An 18,987-nucleotide genomic window follows, 5' to 3' on the forward strand; every position below is an offset into this window, starting at 1 on the left:
CTGTATTTTGATAGAATACATGGTATCATGGACTCTATTAACTATCAACAGATATTAAACACCTGACTCTGCCAGAAAGCTTAAAATGGGCTGTGGTTGGCTCTTCTATCAGTACAGTGATCCAAAACATACATCAAAATCAACACAAAAAGGTTTTACTGACCACAAAATCAAATCAAGGTCATGTCATGGCCATCTCAGTCTCCTCACTTGAATCCCATATAAAACCTTTTGGTTGAACTGAAGAGGAGAGTACACCAGCGTCAACCTTAAGATTTGAAGGATCTGAAGAGATTTTGAATGGAGGAATGATCTCAGATTTATTATTATCAGGTATTTATAAAGTGCCAGCAGATTACGTAGCGCTATACAATAAATAATGGAACATTACAGGGATGCATTAAACACACAAACAAATAAGTACAATATTGGGGTACATTACAGTTGTAGGTGCAACAATTGAGTTACACAAAAGGAGTGGAATGCCCTGAGCACAATCAGTAGTAGGTCACTTTAAATACAAAGTGGCCTATAGGTAGAGAGGCTCTCAAGCTTACAATCTAAAGGAGAAGAAGCTAAGGGAGAAGGGAAATATGTCTGATATAAGGCAGTGTAAACTGAGAGTGAGTGAAATGTGTGGTGAGTAAATGAAAGTTGGAAAAGTGTAACAGAATATGATATAGTGTCAGTTCAGAGGCTGTTAGTGTGAAGTATTGTCTCTATCCTGGATCATTAGTGACAGCTGCACCTTATTGCTGTTAGGTATTTATATATTAAGGTAAACACCAGGGTGGGAGGTGGAGGGAGGATTGGTGGGCTAGTGCGTGCAGAGAGCATGTAGGACTGCTTGTTGCTGTGAGGTCTTCAAATGTATGTTTGCAGAGAGCCTGTAGGATTGCTTTTTGCTGTGAGGTCTGTGTGAGAAAGAGGGTTTTAAAGTAAAACTTTGTGTTGATAAAGGGTAGGTGTATGGGGGGAGGTGTAGCTTGGAGAGGTGGGAGAGGGGAATGTTAAAACCAATTCCAAATTAGTCCAACAGATATAAAAATAAAATACACTCATTGTCTTGATTGGAGATAGATGAATTACCTTCAAATGTAATGTTTTCAGAAAGGCTGTGGGATCTTTAAATGTATGTTGTTTGCAGAGAGCCTGTAGGATTGCTTGTTGCTGTGAGGTCTTCAAATGTATGTTTGCAGAAAGGCTGTGGGATCTTTAAATGTATTTTGTTTGCAGAGAGCCTGTATGATTGCTTGTTGCTGTGAGGTCTATGTGAGAAGAGATCCCTTGCCATTTATTCTCCAAACTCGGTCATTATAGGGGAAGACTCAGGACTGTTATCTTGACAAAGGGAGGTAGCTTAAAGTATTGACTAACAGGGTGCCAATAATTGTGCCACACATATATTTACAAAGATTTTTTTTTTATAAACCTGTGTTGTGTTAGCAATGGTTTGTTATCCATGAGAGCAGAGTATGTTTGTGTATTTTTTAAACAAATGATCAAAAGGGTAAACAATAAAGACAATTTCTTTCCTAAGATATGGAGAGTCCACAACGTCATTCAATTACTAGTGGGAATATCAATCCTGGCCAGCAGGAGGAGGCAAAGAGCACCACAGCAAAGCTGTTAAGTGTCACTCCCCTACCAATAATCCCCAGTCATCCTCTTTTCCTCTGTCAATGGAGGAGGTGAAGTTTGGTGTCTGAAGAAATTAATTCCTGTTTTGGGTACTTTGCCCTGCAAGCAAGGGACTGGGTTTAGCTGAGTCCACATCAATCTCTTCAGTAGAGTAGTGGTGGCTTTTAAGCAGTTAGGAAGTTGTAAGGTAGTCCTTGCTTTGTTTCCTAACACATTGCTGCCCATGATACAGAAAGCCATTGCTGGTTACTCTGTTCTTTCACGCCTTGTGAGCTGTCTTCCTGCTGGACAGCTAGACTGCAGGTAAATGATTTTGTCTTTTAGGTCTTGGAGACTTGCACTTTAGAAGAATATGTAATATACAGTAGATTGGGACATTTTAAAAATACTTTATACAGGATTTTCTTTGGCAGTGGACAGGCACATTATGTATGTTGAGACTAGGGGGCCTATTTGACAATGGTCTGTTGGACCTGATCCGACAGTGAGGATCAGGTCCAACAGACCTCGCTGAATGCAGAGAGTAATACACTCTCCGCATTCAGCATTGCACCAGAAGCTCTTGTGAGCTGCTGGTGCCACGCCTTCCCCTGCAGATTTGCGTGCCAATCGTCCGCCAGCAGGGGGTGTCAATCAACCTGATCGTACTCGATCGGGTTGAACCGCTGCCTCATAACTGGTGTTTCTGGTGAGCCTGCAGGCTCGCCAGAATCACGGGCCCTCAAGCTCCATCCGGAGCTTGATAAATGGGCCCCTATTGGTTAATTTTCCCTTTATTGGGACATTTTTCCTCTTTGGGCTAATTTTGTTGAAATACTTTATTAGTTTGTGTGTGGCTTATGTTTTATACAGGGATTTATGTATAAATTTAAAATTTGGCAGTTGGTTTTCTTTGCTTGCTTAACTAGAACAGGCTAACTGACAGACTGCTTGAAATTAAGCTCCGGTGTTGTAGGCAGAGGGAAACATGTGCCTTTTTCTTGCTGGGTAGTTTCCTCTCTCTGCTGGTCATGTGCGGATATTCACGGAGCGGAGCGGCATCATTGAATTTCAGTCTCTTCAGTGTTGATCTACTATACGATCGTTTTAGAGACTTCTGGCAGCCAAATTGTGTGTAAGTGTTACGGTAAGGCACCTCAGCCTCTTTGAGGTGTAGGTGGCCTGATTGGTTTATTATTTTAAAGAATTTTTGCATAACGTTAAGTGGCTGTCATATTAAAAATTCTTAAAATGACAGTGTATTTAAAAAAGTCTAAAATTTGGGGAATTTTTTATTTAGTATTATGGACATGGACTCTGAAAAATGCTTCTTATGCCTTGAGACACAAATTGTTTTGCCTATGCAATTCTGTGCAATTCTGTGCTGCATGCTTAGCTAGAACACTTCAATTTAAAGATAAATTGTTGCCCTCTGAGCCCAATGTCTCTCATGATGATGCTGTTCAGGCAATGCCACAGCTTTCTGCTCAAATGTCCCAAGCCTCTATGGCGCCACATACAGTGTTCTGCAGTTCCTCTCATCCTCCTGGAGGAGTTTATTTGCCTGCAGATTTTGCTGCACAGGTATCTTCTGCGGTATCTGCTTTTCCTATGCTTGGAAAACGCAAGAGGAAAATTAGACATTCAGATAGTAAGGTTTCTGTTCCACCTACTGCTACGCAGGTTGCCCTCCCTTATAAGTCTGATGAGGAGGATACGTCGGTAGCCTCTGAGGGTGAAATCTCAGATTCGGACAGTATTATTCCTTCATCTGATACTGAAGAAGTAAACTTCAGATTTAAGTTTGAACACTTTTGTGTACTGTTAAAGGAGGTATTGGCTATAACTCCGATACTTCTGTCATTGTCAACCCTAAGAAGTCTAGTAAACTTAATAAATACTATGATGTTCCTTCCTCTGTGGAAGTTTTTCCTGTCCCAGACCATGTGACGGAGATTATTTCACAGGAATTGGAGAAGCCAGGGATTCCTTTCTCCCTGTCTCTTGTATTTAAAAAGATGTTTCCTGTTGCTGACTCCATTAAAGATTCTTGGTGCAGGGTGCCTAAAGTAAAAGGGGACATTTCTACTCTGGCTAAGAGAACTATGATCCCTATAGAGGATAGCTGCTCCTTTAAGGATCCCATGGACAAAAAGCTGTAAGCTTATTTGAAGAAGATGTATGTTCATCAAGGTCTTCAATGACAACCTGCAGTTTGTATTGCCACAGTAGGAAGTGCAGCATCTTATTGGTGCAATGCCTTGTCTGAATACATTTTAGTAGATCTTAGTAGATTCGTTGTAGGAGATGCAAGATATGATTAAGGCTCTCAAACTAGCCAATTCCTTTATTTTTAATGCTAACATGCAAGTTATTCCCTGTCCTAGCCTGTAGTTCATTGTGGCTAAAATCTTGGTCAGGTGATGATACCTCTAAGTCCAAGCTTCTTGCGCTTCCTTACAAGGGTAAGACCTTGTTCAGACTTGGTTTGTCAGAAATAATTTCTGATATTACGGGTGGAAAAGGCTCTTTCTACCCCAAGACAAGAAGAACAGACTCAAAGGACATCAAAGTAATTTTCGATCTTTTCGTAACTTCAAAGGTTAAAAGTCTTCCTCGCTCTCTTCCAAGCAGAAGCAGTCAAAGTCTTCTTGGAAGCCCAATCAGTCTTGGAATAAGGAGAAGCAATCAAAGAAACCCTCAGCTAAGTCTAAGTCAGCATGAAGAGTCAGCCCCCAGTCGGGGATCGGATCAAGTGGGGGGCAGACTTTCCCTGTTTTGTCAAACATGGAGATGAGATGTCCAATATCCTTGGGCTGTGGACATAGGGTTTCAGGGTTACAAAATAGAGTTCAAAACTTTCCCTCCCAGGGGCAGATTCCACCTCTCAAGATTATCTGCAGACCAGGTAAAAAGAGCGTTCAGGACCTTTCCTCCCTAGGAGTGATTGTTCCAGTTTCAGTAAGGAAACAGGGTCTAGGATTCAATTCAAATTTGTTTGTGATTCCTGAAAAAGAGGGAACTTTTCGACCCATTTTAGACCTAAAGTGCTTCAACAAATTTCTCAGGGTACCATCCTTCAAAACGGAAACCATTCGTTCCATTCTTCCTTTGGTCCAAGAGTGTCAGTTCATGATGACCATAGACCTGAAGGACGCGTATCTTCATGTTCCCATCCACAGGGATCATCACAAATTCCTGAGATTCGCCTTTCTAGACAAACACTTTCAGTTTGTGGCTCTTCCGTTTGGACTTGCCACAACTTCCAGAATTTTCTCAAAGGTTCTGGGTGCTCTCTTGGCAGTGATCAGGTCTCGGGAATTGCAGTGGCGCCATACCTGGATGACATATTGGTTCAGGCGCCATTTTTTTTAACAAGCAAACTCTGATACAGAGATCTTGTTGTTTTTTCTTAGTTCCCACGGTTGGAAAAATAATCTGGAAAAGAGTTCCCTTGTTCTAGCTACAAGGGTGGTTTTCTCAGGGACCATAATAAATTCCCTATCTATTATGGTCCCTATCTATGCCTTCTGTTTTGGGCTGCCGGTCTTGTTATCCCTCCCTGTTCATTCTGTGTCCTATAGCTTGGGTATTGGTTCCCACTAGTAATCGAATGACGTTGTGGACTCTCCATATCTTAGGTAAGAAAACAAAATTTATGCTTACCTGATAAACTTCTTTCTTTCTGGATATGGAGAGTCCACGACCCCACCCTTTATTAAGGCAGTTATTTTTTACTAAACCTCAGGCACCTCTAAACCTTTGTGTTATTCCTTTTCCATTTCCCTTTGGTCACATGACTGGGGATTATGGGTAGGGAAGTGACACTTAACTGCTGTGCTGTGGTGCTCTTTGCCTTCTCCTGTTGGCCAGGAGTGATATTACCACTAGTAATTGAATAACACTGTGGACTCTCCATATCCGGAATGAAAGAAACTTATCAGGTAAGCATTCATTTTGTTTTTTCACAGCCTTCTTTGCTCATATTTACCAAGGGTGCCAATATTAGCGGAAGGCACTATATATATATATATATATATATATATATATATATATATATATACACAGTATATATTTTTCATCTTTAATATTTTTTATATTTAATTATGTGTTTAACTGTGTATATACTGTATATGTTTTACATTCCAATGTTCTTCACACAGGGGAATATGTTTTATATGTATTTTTAAAAATATATATATATTTATATATATATATATATATATATATATATATATATATATATATATATATATATATATATATATATTTACTGTATATACTGTGTAAATATATATATATATATATATATATATATAAAAATATATATATATTTACTGTATATATATATATATATATATATATATAAATATAACTCTATATATTCAAATAGTTATACAGGTTAGTAACCATGGTTACTGAATAGCTGATGATTTCACCTGTGCTCTAGTTCAGCTATAGTGAAAACCTGGCCTGTTGTGGTACTTGAGGACCGAGGTTGAGAAACACTGACATATGGCACTGAAAATTGTGCCCAAATGCCATATTTTAGCAAATTGTTCCAAGTAATTGAAATTTTGCAACATTTGAAAAAAATAATTTAACATGAAACATAAATAACCATAAATAAAGGCACAATGCACTTAGGCAAGCACTATAGAAGAGTTTTCAAATCCTCTCCAGCAACACTTTTTCAAATTGGCTAGGCTCTGCTGATGTTTAGTTTACATTGCTTTTCTAAAGCTAATGTTGATGTATTGAAATGTTCAGTATATGTAGCTGCAAAGCAGCCATTTTAAATGACAAAAATGGTAAAGGAGCTATTTATAAATAATTTAATGCTCTCCAGCATGTAATATAGAACAATTGCAATGCATTACAAGCGAGAAAATTTACAGTCCAGTATCCTTTTAAGGCTGAACTGTCATGGGCTATGATATATTTATTGCACAATAGTTTGACGTTATTTTTTGTGTTTAATGAATTGACAGTTGCTGCATTTACCAATATTGAATAGGGTCCACTATATCAAAATACAAAATATAAAGAGCTTCACTGATAGCTAATTGCATAATTAAGCATTTTAATGTAAAGCAATGTAATATTTAAATATATTTTTTAAAATAGGTCACTTAACATGATCATTTTATTTAATTAGTTTATGTCAATCTCAAGTGTAGTACATCCAATGTAGAGTATAGAATCTAGTCTTCTAGAGTAGGGGTATTATATGGCCCCCATTACACCATAGAGTATTAGATCAACTATTACCTGATGAAATTACCAAAAATTACAATGAAGGGCAAGGTTATAGTTGTGGGGGACATTAATATGCCTGATGTAGACTGGGTGGTACCAGTTGCTAATCAACTAGAAGTAAATATATTCTGGAATCTTTGCAACTAGTAAAAGAACCAACATGCAGAGGAGCTATATTAATTTAGTACTTACCAACAGTGATATAATATCTGAAGTGTCTGTTGGCGAGAACTTAGGCTCTAGTGATCATCAGTCTGTATGGTTTATTATTCAAGCAAAGTTATTGTGCAACCATAGTAAAACAAAAGTTTTAGATTTTAAAAAGGCTGATTTTTCTTACATGGACAAATACCTAAATGATTCTATAAAAAATATGACAAAGATTACTGGAATATTTTAAGAATGCTATTTTAGATGCAACTAAACACTGTATTGGGCTTGTTTGTTAAAGAATATGGGTTTTAAGAGAATTAGCACATGCAGTTGGGACAATAAACAGTCTATAAAAAATTCAAACACACTGGTTCAGAAGATGATAGAGAAAAACGGAGAACCTAACAAAAAATGACAAAGCAGTTAATCAGAAAGGCTAAAATTGATGCAGAAGAGAGAATAGAACAATCAGTAAAAAATAGAGACAAAACCTTCTTTAGATATATCAGTGAAAAGAGAAAAACAAGGACAAGGAGTAAGACTATAAAGTTTGAGGATGATAGCGTAATGGAAGGAGATAAACAAATAGCAAATGGTCTAAATGATTAGTTTTGTTCAGTCTTCATAAAAGATTGTAAACATAGTGAAATTCTATTAAGGGACGTTACTTTAAATGATAATGTGCATTGTACACCTTTATTTACAGAGGTTTCAAGGGCTTTATCAAAAATAAAAATAAGTAAGTCTGTGGGTCCAGATAATATTTATTCATGGGTTCAAAGAGCTACTCCATTAGCTGATTTATTTAATCAGTTACTGTTAACAGGAGTTGTTCCAGAAGACTGTAAAATTGCTAATACATATTCTCTTCATAAAAAGGGTAGTAGGGAAGATTCTGCTAACTATAGGCCAGTTAGTTTGACCTCAATTGCAGGGAGATTAATGGAAACTCTTTTTAAGGGAAGACGTATCTTACGTTTAGGCAAACAGCTTAGATGACAAAGGACATCATGGTTTCACTGCTGGAAGATCATATCCGACTAATCTAATTTATATATTTGACCATGTAAATAAATTAATAGACCAGGAGGGAGCAGTAGATGTAGCATATCTAGACTTTAGCAATTTATTTGACACTGTCCCACACAACAAATGTATTCACATAATCTATTTACTTGGAGTAGATGCTAAGATTGTTACGTGGGTAGAATGCAGGCTTAAGGATTAAAGGCAGAAGGTTTCAATTAATGATGAATATTCAAATGAGGAGTCAGTTACTAATGGTGTTCCCCAAGGGTCAGTTCTTGGGCCTGTTTTGTTTAACATGTAAATTAGTAATATTGGAATTGGGCTCCAGGGGAAGGTATGCTTGTTTGCTGATGATACAAAACAAATTAACAGAGTAGTGGATCAAATGAGCAGTGATATTAAAAAAACTGGAGGTAATAAATGGAATCTAAAATGTAATATTACCAAGAGCAAAATTATGCATATACATAGGATTCAAAAACCCAAAGGCCAATTATAGTCTTAATGGTACATTACTAACTATAACTAAATATAATGCATGCAGCAGTGCAGACAATAGTGCTAGTCAAATATTTAGTTGCATTGGGAGAGATACAGTATTAGTAGCAGAAATAGCAGGGTTCTTATGCCACTTTAGAGATCGCTAGTAAGGTCTCATCTAGAATAAAGTGTCCAAAGGAGGGCTACTCAAACGGTGCATGGTCTAAAATATAAAACATACAAAGAAAGACTCTTTAATCTATATATGTAAAGTTTAGAGGAGAAACATGATAGAAACCTTCAAATACATGAAGGGACTTAATAAAGTTGAAGCTAAAAGTATTTTCCACAAGAATGCACACACACCTTTTTCTCAAGGCAATTACTGGAATACTCCTCCATCAGTATGATTTTAATTCAATTTCTAAATTATATTTGTTTCTAATAATAAAAAAAAGACAGATTGTTATTTATAGATACCATACAACCCAATGTCATTTATGATTCCCTTTCACAATTTGATAATAATTATGCATAGTGTGATCTGGAGAAGACACTCAAAACAGTGTTTCACAGTGGGACTTTACTAAACACTAGAAACCATTCAAAGGATGGTTACTAAATGGTACACAATCTAGGAACTAAAATGTAGAAGGAAATACTTTGTGACCTTAACAAGTGTAGCTCGGAGGAGAAAAAAGAGAGATGATACAGCTGTATTGCCTCACCAGTAGCACCAACCCCTTAAATTATAGCCAGTCCCAGCTGCTGCAGCCCATCGTGACATTTCCTGGTGTACTGGTAGTTCAATCCAGCCTTGCTCCCTACATCATCCAATAGATGTTTCTACTCATGTGCTTAATTCCAGGAAGCAAAGTTCACTGTTATCCCAACACAATTATATTAAAGTGCGATTTGTAACGTCATCTTATTGGTCGGAATATATACAATTGTGTAATATTCTTTTGTGAAACCAATCATCTCTATATATAATTCAGTTTCTCAGTGTGTGTGAATTTTATGGATTAAAATGCTATCTCTTATTTTTATAGTACATATTTTGTATATTGAATTGTTTTATATTAAAACATGTCTCTTTAAATGCCAGTTTCTATTTGTAAAATTGTTTTCTATGCTCTTAACTGCTTTGTTTTTATATTTTAGGTACATACAGGGGGCCGCATCTCCAAAAGACATGCTTATTCTTGTTGATATGTAAGTGTGAACATTTCTATTTTTATTAAGAACTGTGTAAAAATACTATGCAGGATCTGTTTACAAAGTGACTCACTTGTAAATCTAATTAAACACAAACGATACATTTAGCCTACGTACAAATTGCTAGGGTCACCTTTTTTATTTTTATTTTTTTCATTTTTTTTTTTTTTATTTAAATTGTGAAGTATTAATAATTTGTGTTGGAGTTTTAGCTGATGGCAAGTTAGAATGTCCCGAAAGCTTATCTTGTGAACAAATTTACTTTTGTTAGCCCAAAATGTTTCTTTCACAATTAAGGCAGATCATACAATTTTTTAAAAAGTTTCTAATTGACTTATATTATCAAATTAATATTATTCCATGGTATTTCTTGAAGAGCATACTTAGGTAGGTGGTATGCACATGTCTAGAGCTCTACATGGCAGTAAACACAGCTTAAAACTTTGCTCACCTAATAGCTATTAAAAAGAGTTTTGATGCATATGCAAATGTATTATAAAGGGACATGGATATCCAAATTAGGGTCAGATTACAAATAGTATGCTAACTTTTTCTTTCATTCACGCGCTAACTGCACTTAAAGTAAACTTTTAAAATGGATTGGTTAGCGTTGAAAGCGTTGAAAGCAAAAAACGAATCCTGATGCGAGCAAACTTATGGTCTTCAGATATTGACATAGACTTATTACTTCTCCTCATAGACCATAGAACGTATTAATTGTGTGCTATACAGGTATAGGTATATATACAGCTATATATAGCAACACATATTTAAAAATAAAAAGAACATCTTCTAAGTGAAGAACATTGGAATGTTTAGTATTGCTATTAAAACAAAGTAAAAGACATTACTTTATATAAAAAAAGGATTAAAAATGATTGTTCATTTTTAAAGGTGTTTGAGTGGAAAGGTTTATATATTTGTATTTATGTATGCATTTACATATTTACACATATAAACACATAACTACACATGTATATAGATATATAAACACACACATATATATTATTCATTAGCGCTGTGGAATCTGCTGGCGCTCTACAAATAACCGATAATTATAATAATAATAATTCATAATATACAAAGGAAGAATGCAGATCATAGTTATATACTCTGGAATAAGAAAGGGAATTCAGCATTTAAAATTGGTGACTCAAAAAACATTTTGTTGTAATCTTAAAAAAATATCAAGTCCCTGTGAGGCACCCCCATAGTGAGATTCAATCCCTATGTTATCTTGCCGGGTTACAGAACAATGCCTGATAACAAAAACATCAAAACGAGACACCCTGATTGCATAAATGTATAATATGTCAAATTAGTATAAATCCTGTTTTCAAAAAGAAGGAAAAAAGGTTTCAACCTTAATGTGTGGCCAATTTGTAAACCTAAGTAGCCAATTCCCCAGACATACATTATCAATATTGCCATGGGTAGATCAAACACATTATATTACTTTAAACATGTATAGGTAGGCTGATACCATCATCTGTTTAGCAGTGTACTTGAGTCTGCATTGGAACAAACAAACGCCTCTTCCTTTAGATAGCCATAAACCGGTATAGGGAATAAAGGTCTGTTAAAGATCACATATAAGCACCAAACAAGTCCATATTGTGACTCATGATATAGCCAACAATATATGTGTTTCACCCCTTGACGAAGCCCCAGTAAGAGGTTTACACAAGGGGTGAAATACATATGTTGTTGGCTATATCAAGAGGTGTTTGTTTGTTCCAATGCACGCCCAGGTACACTGCTAAACAGCTGATAGTATCATCCTGCGGCTACCGCAGAGAGCCAATGCTATATAATACTGCTGCGCTGCCGGATTAAGGCGAAGAGCGTGAACACACACTGCCTAGAAACAACCTACCCTGTTAAAAGACAAGAAGGAGGTATCTCAGGGACACATATGGAGGATATCTTTAACATACAGCTATTTGCTCAGGATCATCTGTGCTTTTGTTAAAGCACGGTACAGTGACGTCACAGGAGGAGGGCTCACAGAGACTCCATGTCTAAATCACTCGTTGGTGTACAAGCTCTCGCTCCAAGAGAGTCCAAGAAAGGGAAAAGTGAGCCGCTCCATTGGATGCTAATAAAGCATATAGGATTAAGGTACTATCTTTTTGTTTTTCAACAGGATAACCAATTGATTCCAGTGTGACCTTAAGTGCGGGTGTAACCCGCTGTCGTTTTGCTAGACATTGCACTTTGAGTGCTGTATATCCAATGTATCCACTGTGATTGAAAGTAACAGAAATGTACCTATACATGTTTAAAGTAATACAATGGCCTCTAGTTATCAATGTATGTCGGACCTGATCCGACAGTGCGGATCAGGTCCGACAGACTTCGCTGAATACGGTGAGCAATACGCTCGCCGTATTCAGCATTGCACCAGCAGCTCTTGTGCAACGCCGCCCCCTGCAGACTTGCGGCCAATAGGCCGCCAGCAGGGAGGTGTCAATCAACCCGATCGTACTCGATCGGGTTGATTTCCAGCGATGTCTGTCCGCCTGCTCAGAGGTCTTTGTGACCGCTGCTTCATAACTGCTGTTTCTGGCGAGCCTGCAGGCTCGCCAGAAACACGGGGCATCAAGCTCCATTCGGAGCTTGATAAATATGCTCCTATGTGTTTGATGTACCTATGACAATATTGATAATATATGTCTGGAAATTGGCTACTAAGGATTACAAATTGGCCACACATTAAGGTTACAAATTTTTTTTCTTCTTTTTGAAAACAGGATTTATACTAATTTCACATATTATAAATTTATGTAATCAGGGTGTCCAGTTTTGATGTTTATGTTATCAGGCATTGTTCTGTAACCCAGCAAGGTAATATCAGGATTGAATCTAACTATGGGGGTGCTCCACAGAGACTTGATATTTTGTTAAGATTACAATTAAAATTTTAAAGAGTACTAAATTCCCTTTCTTATTCCAGAGTATATAACTATGCCCTGCATTCTTCCTTTGTATATTATGAATAATTTAATTTAAGGGGCTGCATCATTTCCTCTAATGAGGACATATGATGATGAATCCTAAATGGATATACACATTCAAAATAACTCAACACACAGACATTAATGTCTAAACCGTTGGCAACAAAAGTGAGTACAACCCTAAGTGGAAATGTCCAAATTGGGCCCAATTAGCCATTTTCTCTTCCCGGTGTCATGTGACTCATTAGTGTTACAAGGTCTTAGGTGTGAATGGGGAGCAGGTGTGTTAAATGTGGTGTTAACGCTCTCACACTCTCTCATACTGGTCACTGGAAGTTCAATATGGCACCTCATGGCATAGAACTCTCTGTGGATCTGAAAAAAAGAATTGTTGCTCTACATAAAGATAGCATAGACTATAAGAAGATTGCCAAGACCCTGAATCTGAGCTGCAGCACGGTGGGCAAGACCCTACAGCGGTTTCACAGGACAGGTTCCACTCAGAACAGGCCTCGCCATGGTCAACCAAAGAAGTTGAGTGCACGTGTTCAGCGTCATATCCAGAGGTTGTCTTTGGGAAATAGACATATGAGTGCTGCCAGCATTGTTGCAGAGGTTGAAGGGGTAGGGGGTCAGCCTGTCAGTGCTCAGACCATACGCCGTACACTGCATCAAATTGGTCTGCTTGGCTGTCGTCCCAGAAGGAAGCCTCTTCTAAAGATGATGCACAAGAAAGCCTGCAAACAGTTTGCTGAAGACAAGCAGACTAAGGACATGGATTACTGGAACCATGTCCTGTGGTCCGATAAGATAAAGATAATATAAAACTTATAAGATAAACTTATTTGGTTCAGATGGTGTCAAGCGTGTGTGGCGGCAACCAGGTGAGGAGTACAAAGACAAGTGTGTCTTGCCTACAGTCAAGCATGGTGGTGGGAGTGTCATGGTCTGGGCCTGCATGAGTGCTGCCAGCACTGGGGAGCTACAGTTCATTGAGGGAACCATGAATGCCAAGATGTACTGTGATATACTGAAGCAGAGCATGATATCCTTCCTTTCAGAGACTGACCCCAAAACACATCTCCAAGACGACCACTGCCTTGCTAAAGAAGCTGAGGGTAAAGGTGATGGACTGGCCAAGCATGTATCCAGACCTAAACCCTATTGAGCATCTGTGGGGCTTTCTCAAATGGAAGGTGGGGGAGTGCAATGTCTCTAACATCAACCAGATCCGTGATGTTGTCATGGAGGAGTGGAAGAGGACTCTAGTGGTAACCTGTGAACCTCTGGTGAACTCCATGCCCAAGAGGGTTAACGCAGTGCTGGAAAATAATGGTGGCCACACAAAATATTGACACTCTGGGCCCAATTTGGACATTTCCACTTAGGGGTGTACTCACTTTTGTTGCCAACAATTTAGACATTAATGGCTGTGTGTTGAGTTATTTTGAGGGGACAGCAAATTTACACTGTTATACAGGCTGTACACTCACTACTTTACATTGTAGCAAAGTATAATTTCTTCAGTGTTGTCACAGGAAAAGATATAATAAAATATTTACAAAATGTGAGGGATGTACTCACTTTTGTGAGACACTATATATATATATATATATACTGTATATATATATATATATATATATGTATATATACTGTATATATGTGTGTGTGTGTATATATATATATATATATATATATATATATATATTTAGACATATATGTATATATGATAGCACTTTCCACTCAAATACATTGCTATATACCACATTTTTATTAATATTTATATAAAATATTTTTTTATCAGAAAGTGTATAGATGAGTGTAATACTTTATTTTACTTTATTTATGTTGTGTTTGCTGTAATATTGTTTGCACTCGAGCACAACTAGTTAGCGAGTTCACAATATTGCTTATCGCATCCTACGCTAACAATACCGTGCCACTTGTAATCTATCCCTTAAAGGAAAAGTAAAGTCCAAATTAAACTTTCATGATTCAGATAGGGCATGCAATATTAAACAACTTTTCAATTTACTTTTATCATCAAATTTGCTTTATTCTCATGGTATTCTTAGTTAAAAGCTAAACTAGGTAGGCTCATATGCTAATTTTTAAGCCCTTGAAGGCCGCCTCTTTTCTGAATGCATTTGACAGTTTTTCACACCCAGAGGGCGTTAGTTCATGTGTGCCTTATAGATAACATTGTGCTCACGCTCGTGGAGTTTTTTAAGATTCAGCACTAATTGCCTGAAATGCAAGTCTGTCAAAAGATCTGAGATAAGGAAGCAGTCAGCAGAGAATTAGACAGGTACAATTACAAGGTAATCACAGAGGTAAAAAGTATATTAATTAAAATAAAAGTTTTGTTTATGCATAACTGGGGAATGGTAAATAAAGGGATAATCTACTTTTTTAAACAATAAAATTTTTGGTGGTTACTTTCGCTTAACATTTATATACTAGATAAAGCTCAGGTACAAGATTTATCTAATGTAGATCTTTCTCTTGCTTTTTTTTCTTTTCCATGAGAGCACACTCTGGAGCATATACGTGTATTTTTTTTAAACTGTATTCTCTGTCTGAATCATAAAAAAAAAACATTTTGGGTTTTATGTCCCTTTAAGGGAGTTTACTATGAAATCTCACAAGATTATGGCGAAATCCCATGAGATCACATTAAAACTAAGTGTGACCTCAGCACATAAAATGCTGATTGGCTGTTTTTTTTATTATTCAGATGTCAGTAAAGAGTAGATGAAGGATAACTGTTCACAGAGCACTTTTGTGAGATGAAGACATTTTCAGATAAAATACTTTTTTCATATAATATTTTCTAGTCATCTTTTTACAGATAAGCTTCATCACTTTCAAGTAAATTTGTGCATCGCTAAATAATTTGTTTTGGATGAATCATTTGAAACAAATATTCTGAAAATTCAGTTCGATAATCGTTTAGATTAAAACAAATACTGAATATTCTTTAACATTTACATTCAATTTTGTTAAAATAAATTGAAATGTTCCTTCACTGCGGGTGAAAAAAGTATCACCTGCATTTTTATAGTTACCTATAGTGCACTGGGGAAGCCGCGCTAATCCAGACCTTCCTCCACAGAGCCGAGAGCCACGTTAATAGGGGGCTTATCACCCTGCTAAACCTCAGATTAGCGTGGCCCTGGTCTCTGTGAAGAAGGGTCGGGATTAGCGCAGCTTCTCCAGCGCACTGTAAGTACGTATTTTACCTTTTAAATGTAATTTAAAGGAAACAAATACATACTAACAAATTTAATTAGTATATATTCACAAATGAGTGCATTCGTTCAGATATTTGTTTCGTGAATACCAAACCAGTATCCGTATTTTCATTACGAATATGCATTTGTAACAAGAATGTACACGTTTACTTTCAAGTGATCTAGCATATGGGTAAAGTACTTTTAAAGAGAGATACAAACCAAATTGAAAAAAAAAAAAACATGAATGTATTTAAAGGGACAGTCTACACCAGAATCTTTGTTGTTTAAAGATAGATAATCCCTTTATTACCCATTCCCCTGTTTTGCATAAACAACACAGTTATATTAATATACTTTTTACCTCTGTGCTTACCTTGTATCTAAGACTCTGCAGACTGCCCCCTTATTTCACTTCTTTGGACAGACTTACATTTTAGCCAATTGGTGCTTACTCCTAGGTAACTTCCACGTTTGTGAGCACAATGTTATCTATATGGCACACATGAACTAGCTCCCTCTAGTGATGAAAAACTGTCAAAGCATTAACATAAGGTGTAAGAACTTAGCATATGAACCTACCTAGGTTTAGCTTTCAACTAAGAATACCAAGAGAACAAAGGATAATTGGTGATAAAAGTAAATTGGAAAGTTGTTTCAAATGACATGCCTATCTGTATCATGAAAGTTTATTTTGGACCTGACTGTCCCTTTAAGTTTTCAATAGAAGCCTTTTTAAATTTTACATGCAATAGTAATAATGCTTTACTAAAATCCCCTCATTCACATACACCACCTGCTCAGAGTTTTCACCAATACAATACTTGGGGTGAGATTACATATGCGGCCAAGGCTTCAGCATAACTGCTGAAACCTGCGTCGCCCGTAATTTCCCCTCGCACATTGGGGAATCACATATACGGCAACGGCAGTTCATAAAGCTGTGTTAGGTTTTTTTATTTTGGGGGGTTAGGTGGGTGGGGAGTTTTACTGTTAGGGGGGGACTTAGTTTTTTTAAAGGTAAAAGAGCTGTTTAACTTAGGGCAATGCCCTACAAAAGGCCCCTTTAAAGGCTATTGGTAGTTTAGTATACGATTAGGGGTGTTTTTATTTGGGGGGAGGCTTTTTATTTTCATAGGGATTAGGTTTAATTGTTTTATTTTTGAAATTTTAGTTTATTATTTTATGTAATGTTAGACTTTTATTTTTTGTAATCTAAGATTCATTTCATTTTAATTTTAGTTTTATTTTTAAGTAATGTTAGCTTTTTTATTTTAATTGTAACTTAGTATTTTTTAATTTAGGTAATTGGGGTTAATTTAGGGGGTGTTAAGTTAAGGGGCTTAGTAATTTAATTAGTTATTTGAGCTGTGGGGGTTTGGTGAATTAGGGGTTAATAGATTTATTAGCATTATTGCGTTGTGTGGGTTTGGCGGATTAGGGCTTAATAGTTTTATTAGGTTTATTGTGTTGTGGGTTAATGGCGGATAAGGGGTTAATAGTTTTATTTGGTTTATTGCGTTGTGGGTTAATGGTGGATTAGGGGTTAATAGTTTTATTAGGTTAATTGCAATGTGGGTTAAAGGCGGATTAGGGTTAATACATTTATTAGATTTATTGTGATGTGGGTTAATGGCGAATTAGCGATTAATACATTTATTAGGTTTATTGCGATGTGGGTTAATGGTGGATTAGGGGTTAATACATTTATTAGGTTTATTGCGATGTTAGTTAATGGTGGATTAGGGGTAAATATATGTTATTAGTTATTGCGGTGGGGGTTGGTGGTTAACAGGTAGATATTGCGCATGCGTTAGGTGTTAGTTAATATTTTCAGGCAGTTACGGGAGTTACGATGCTCACATTTTCAACGTACGGCTTACTGCACCTGCCTATGTGTGGCGAGGTGATTTCTAACAAGGTCCTGGGTTTGAATGTAGGTGCAAAAGGCATATATACATATGCAACCAATATATTTGTTGTCTGAAAACTAATATTCTTTTTTTACTAGAATCATTTGTTTATGTTTCGTCACCATATTTAAAAAGTTTTACTCTGCAACAGTACAGTTTGAAACATATCAGAAACACTTATACTGTATTTTAAAAGTAGGAAGAAAAAAATTAAAGATCAAATCGTAAGTGATATGAATATGAGAGTCTAACTTCACAGTCTACCTTTTGATTTCATATCCCCCAATGTCGCATAAGTCCTTTTTGGCACTTATTTACAGATAAAGTGCATTAAAGACATCTTTTTAATACAGTGGAAGAGTCTTTGTTAGTTTAATGTCAGGGGAAAATGCATTGAGCTTGATGTGTCTTGTAGATTGTTTTGTACTAAAAAAATCTATTCTCTAGTTTGTCACGTTAATAGAACAGATTGCATCTGAAGTTTTAAATGGATTGAAATACTTTTATATTGCCGAAATGTGTTTCATCAGCATTTGCAATACTTTCCAATCCGAGCTTTGCTATAAAACAGTCAACCTGCCATTTAGATCTTTAAAATGCCTATTATCCAAAAAAGGATGCATGTGACATCTATGAAGAGCCTCTAGTAGTTTTCAGATTCATTTAATTGTCACTGGGCATCTTAGTGATTAGAATATGTCAAACTGTATTACTTTTTTAAATATTTTTTTTCTTTTTTTTCTTCTCCCCCCCCCCCTCCCCCAAGGAGTGGGAGTGTTAGTGGTCTCACTTTAAAGTTGATAAGAACTTCAGTATCTGAGATGTTGGAGACACTTTCAGATGATGACTTTGTAAATGTAGCTGCCGTAAGTATCACTGATTTTTATTTATTTTTGCAAACAAATATTTTATTAAATTATTAAATTATTATTATTATTATTATTATTATTAAAACTCATGTTTTTCAATAAGATTTGTGTTCTGCAATCAAGGGACACACCTCCTGAAATGTTTTTCTTTTCTCCTCTGCTTTGGCCAATTAGGTTCTGAATTCCACTAAATGAACTCCAGCCGCTCTAGGGTAGAGTGGGAAAAAAACTTCAATTTTAAGACTTAAATTACAGT

General features: G+C 36.5%; 1 protein-coding gene across 4 annotated transcripts in view; it reads left to right on the top strand.

Annotated features, from left to right (window-relative positions):
- Positions 1-18,987, top strand: part of CACNA2D1 (calcium voltage-gated channel auxiliary subunit alpha2delta 1) — a 1,258,723-nt gene that overhangs the window by 816,836 nt on the left and 422,900 nt on the right. For all 4 annotated transcript variants that reach the window (XM_053716513.1, XM_053716514.1, XM_053716515.1 and 1 more), the window contains exons 9-10: positions 9,706-9,756; positions 18,629-18,728. In XM_053716513.1, coding sequence (XP_053572488.1) covers positions 9,706-9,756; positions 18,629-18,728 — 151 coding nt within the window. The remainder of the gene's footprint in view (positions 1-9,705; positions 9,757-18,628; positions 18,729-18,987) is intronic.

This window comes from Bombina bombina, chromosome 6 (assembly GCF_027579735.1).
Source record: "Bombina bombina isolate aBomBom1 chromosome 6, aBomBom1.pri, whole genome shotgun sequence".
Lineage (NCBI taxonomy): Eukaryota > Metazoa > Chordata > Amphibia > Anura > Bombinatoridae > Bombina > Bombina bombina.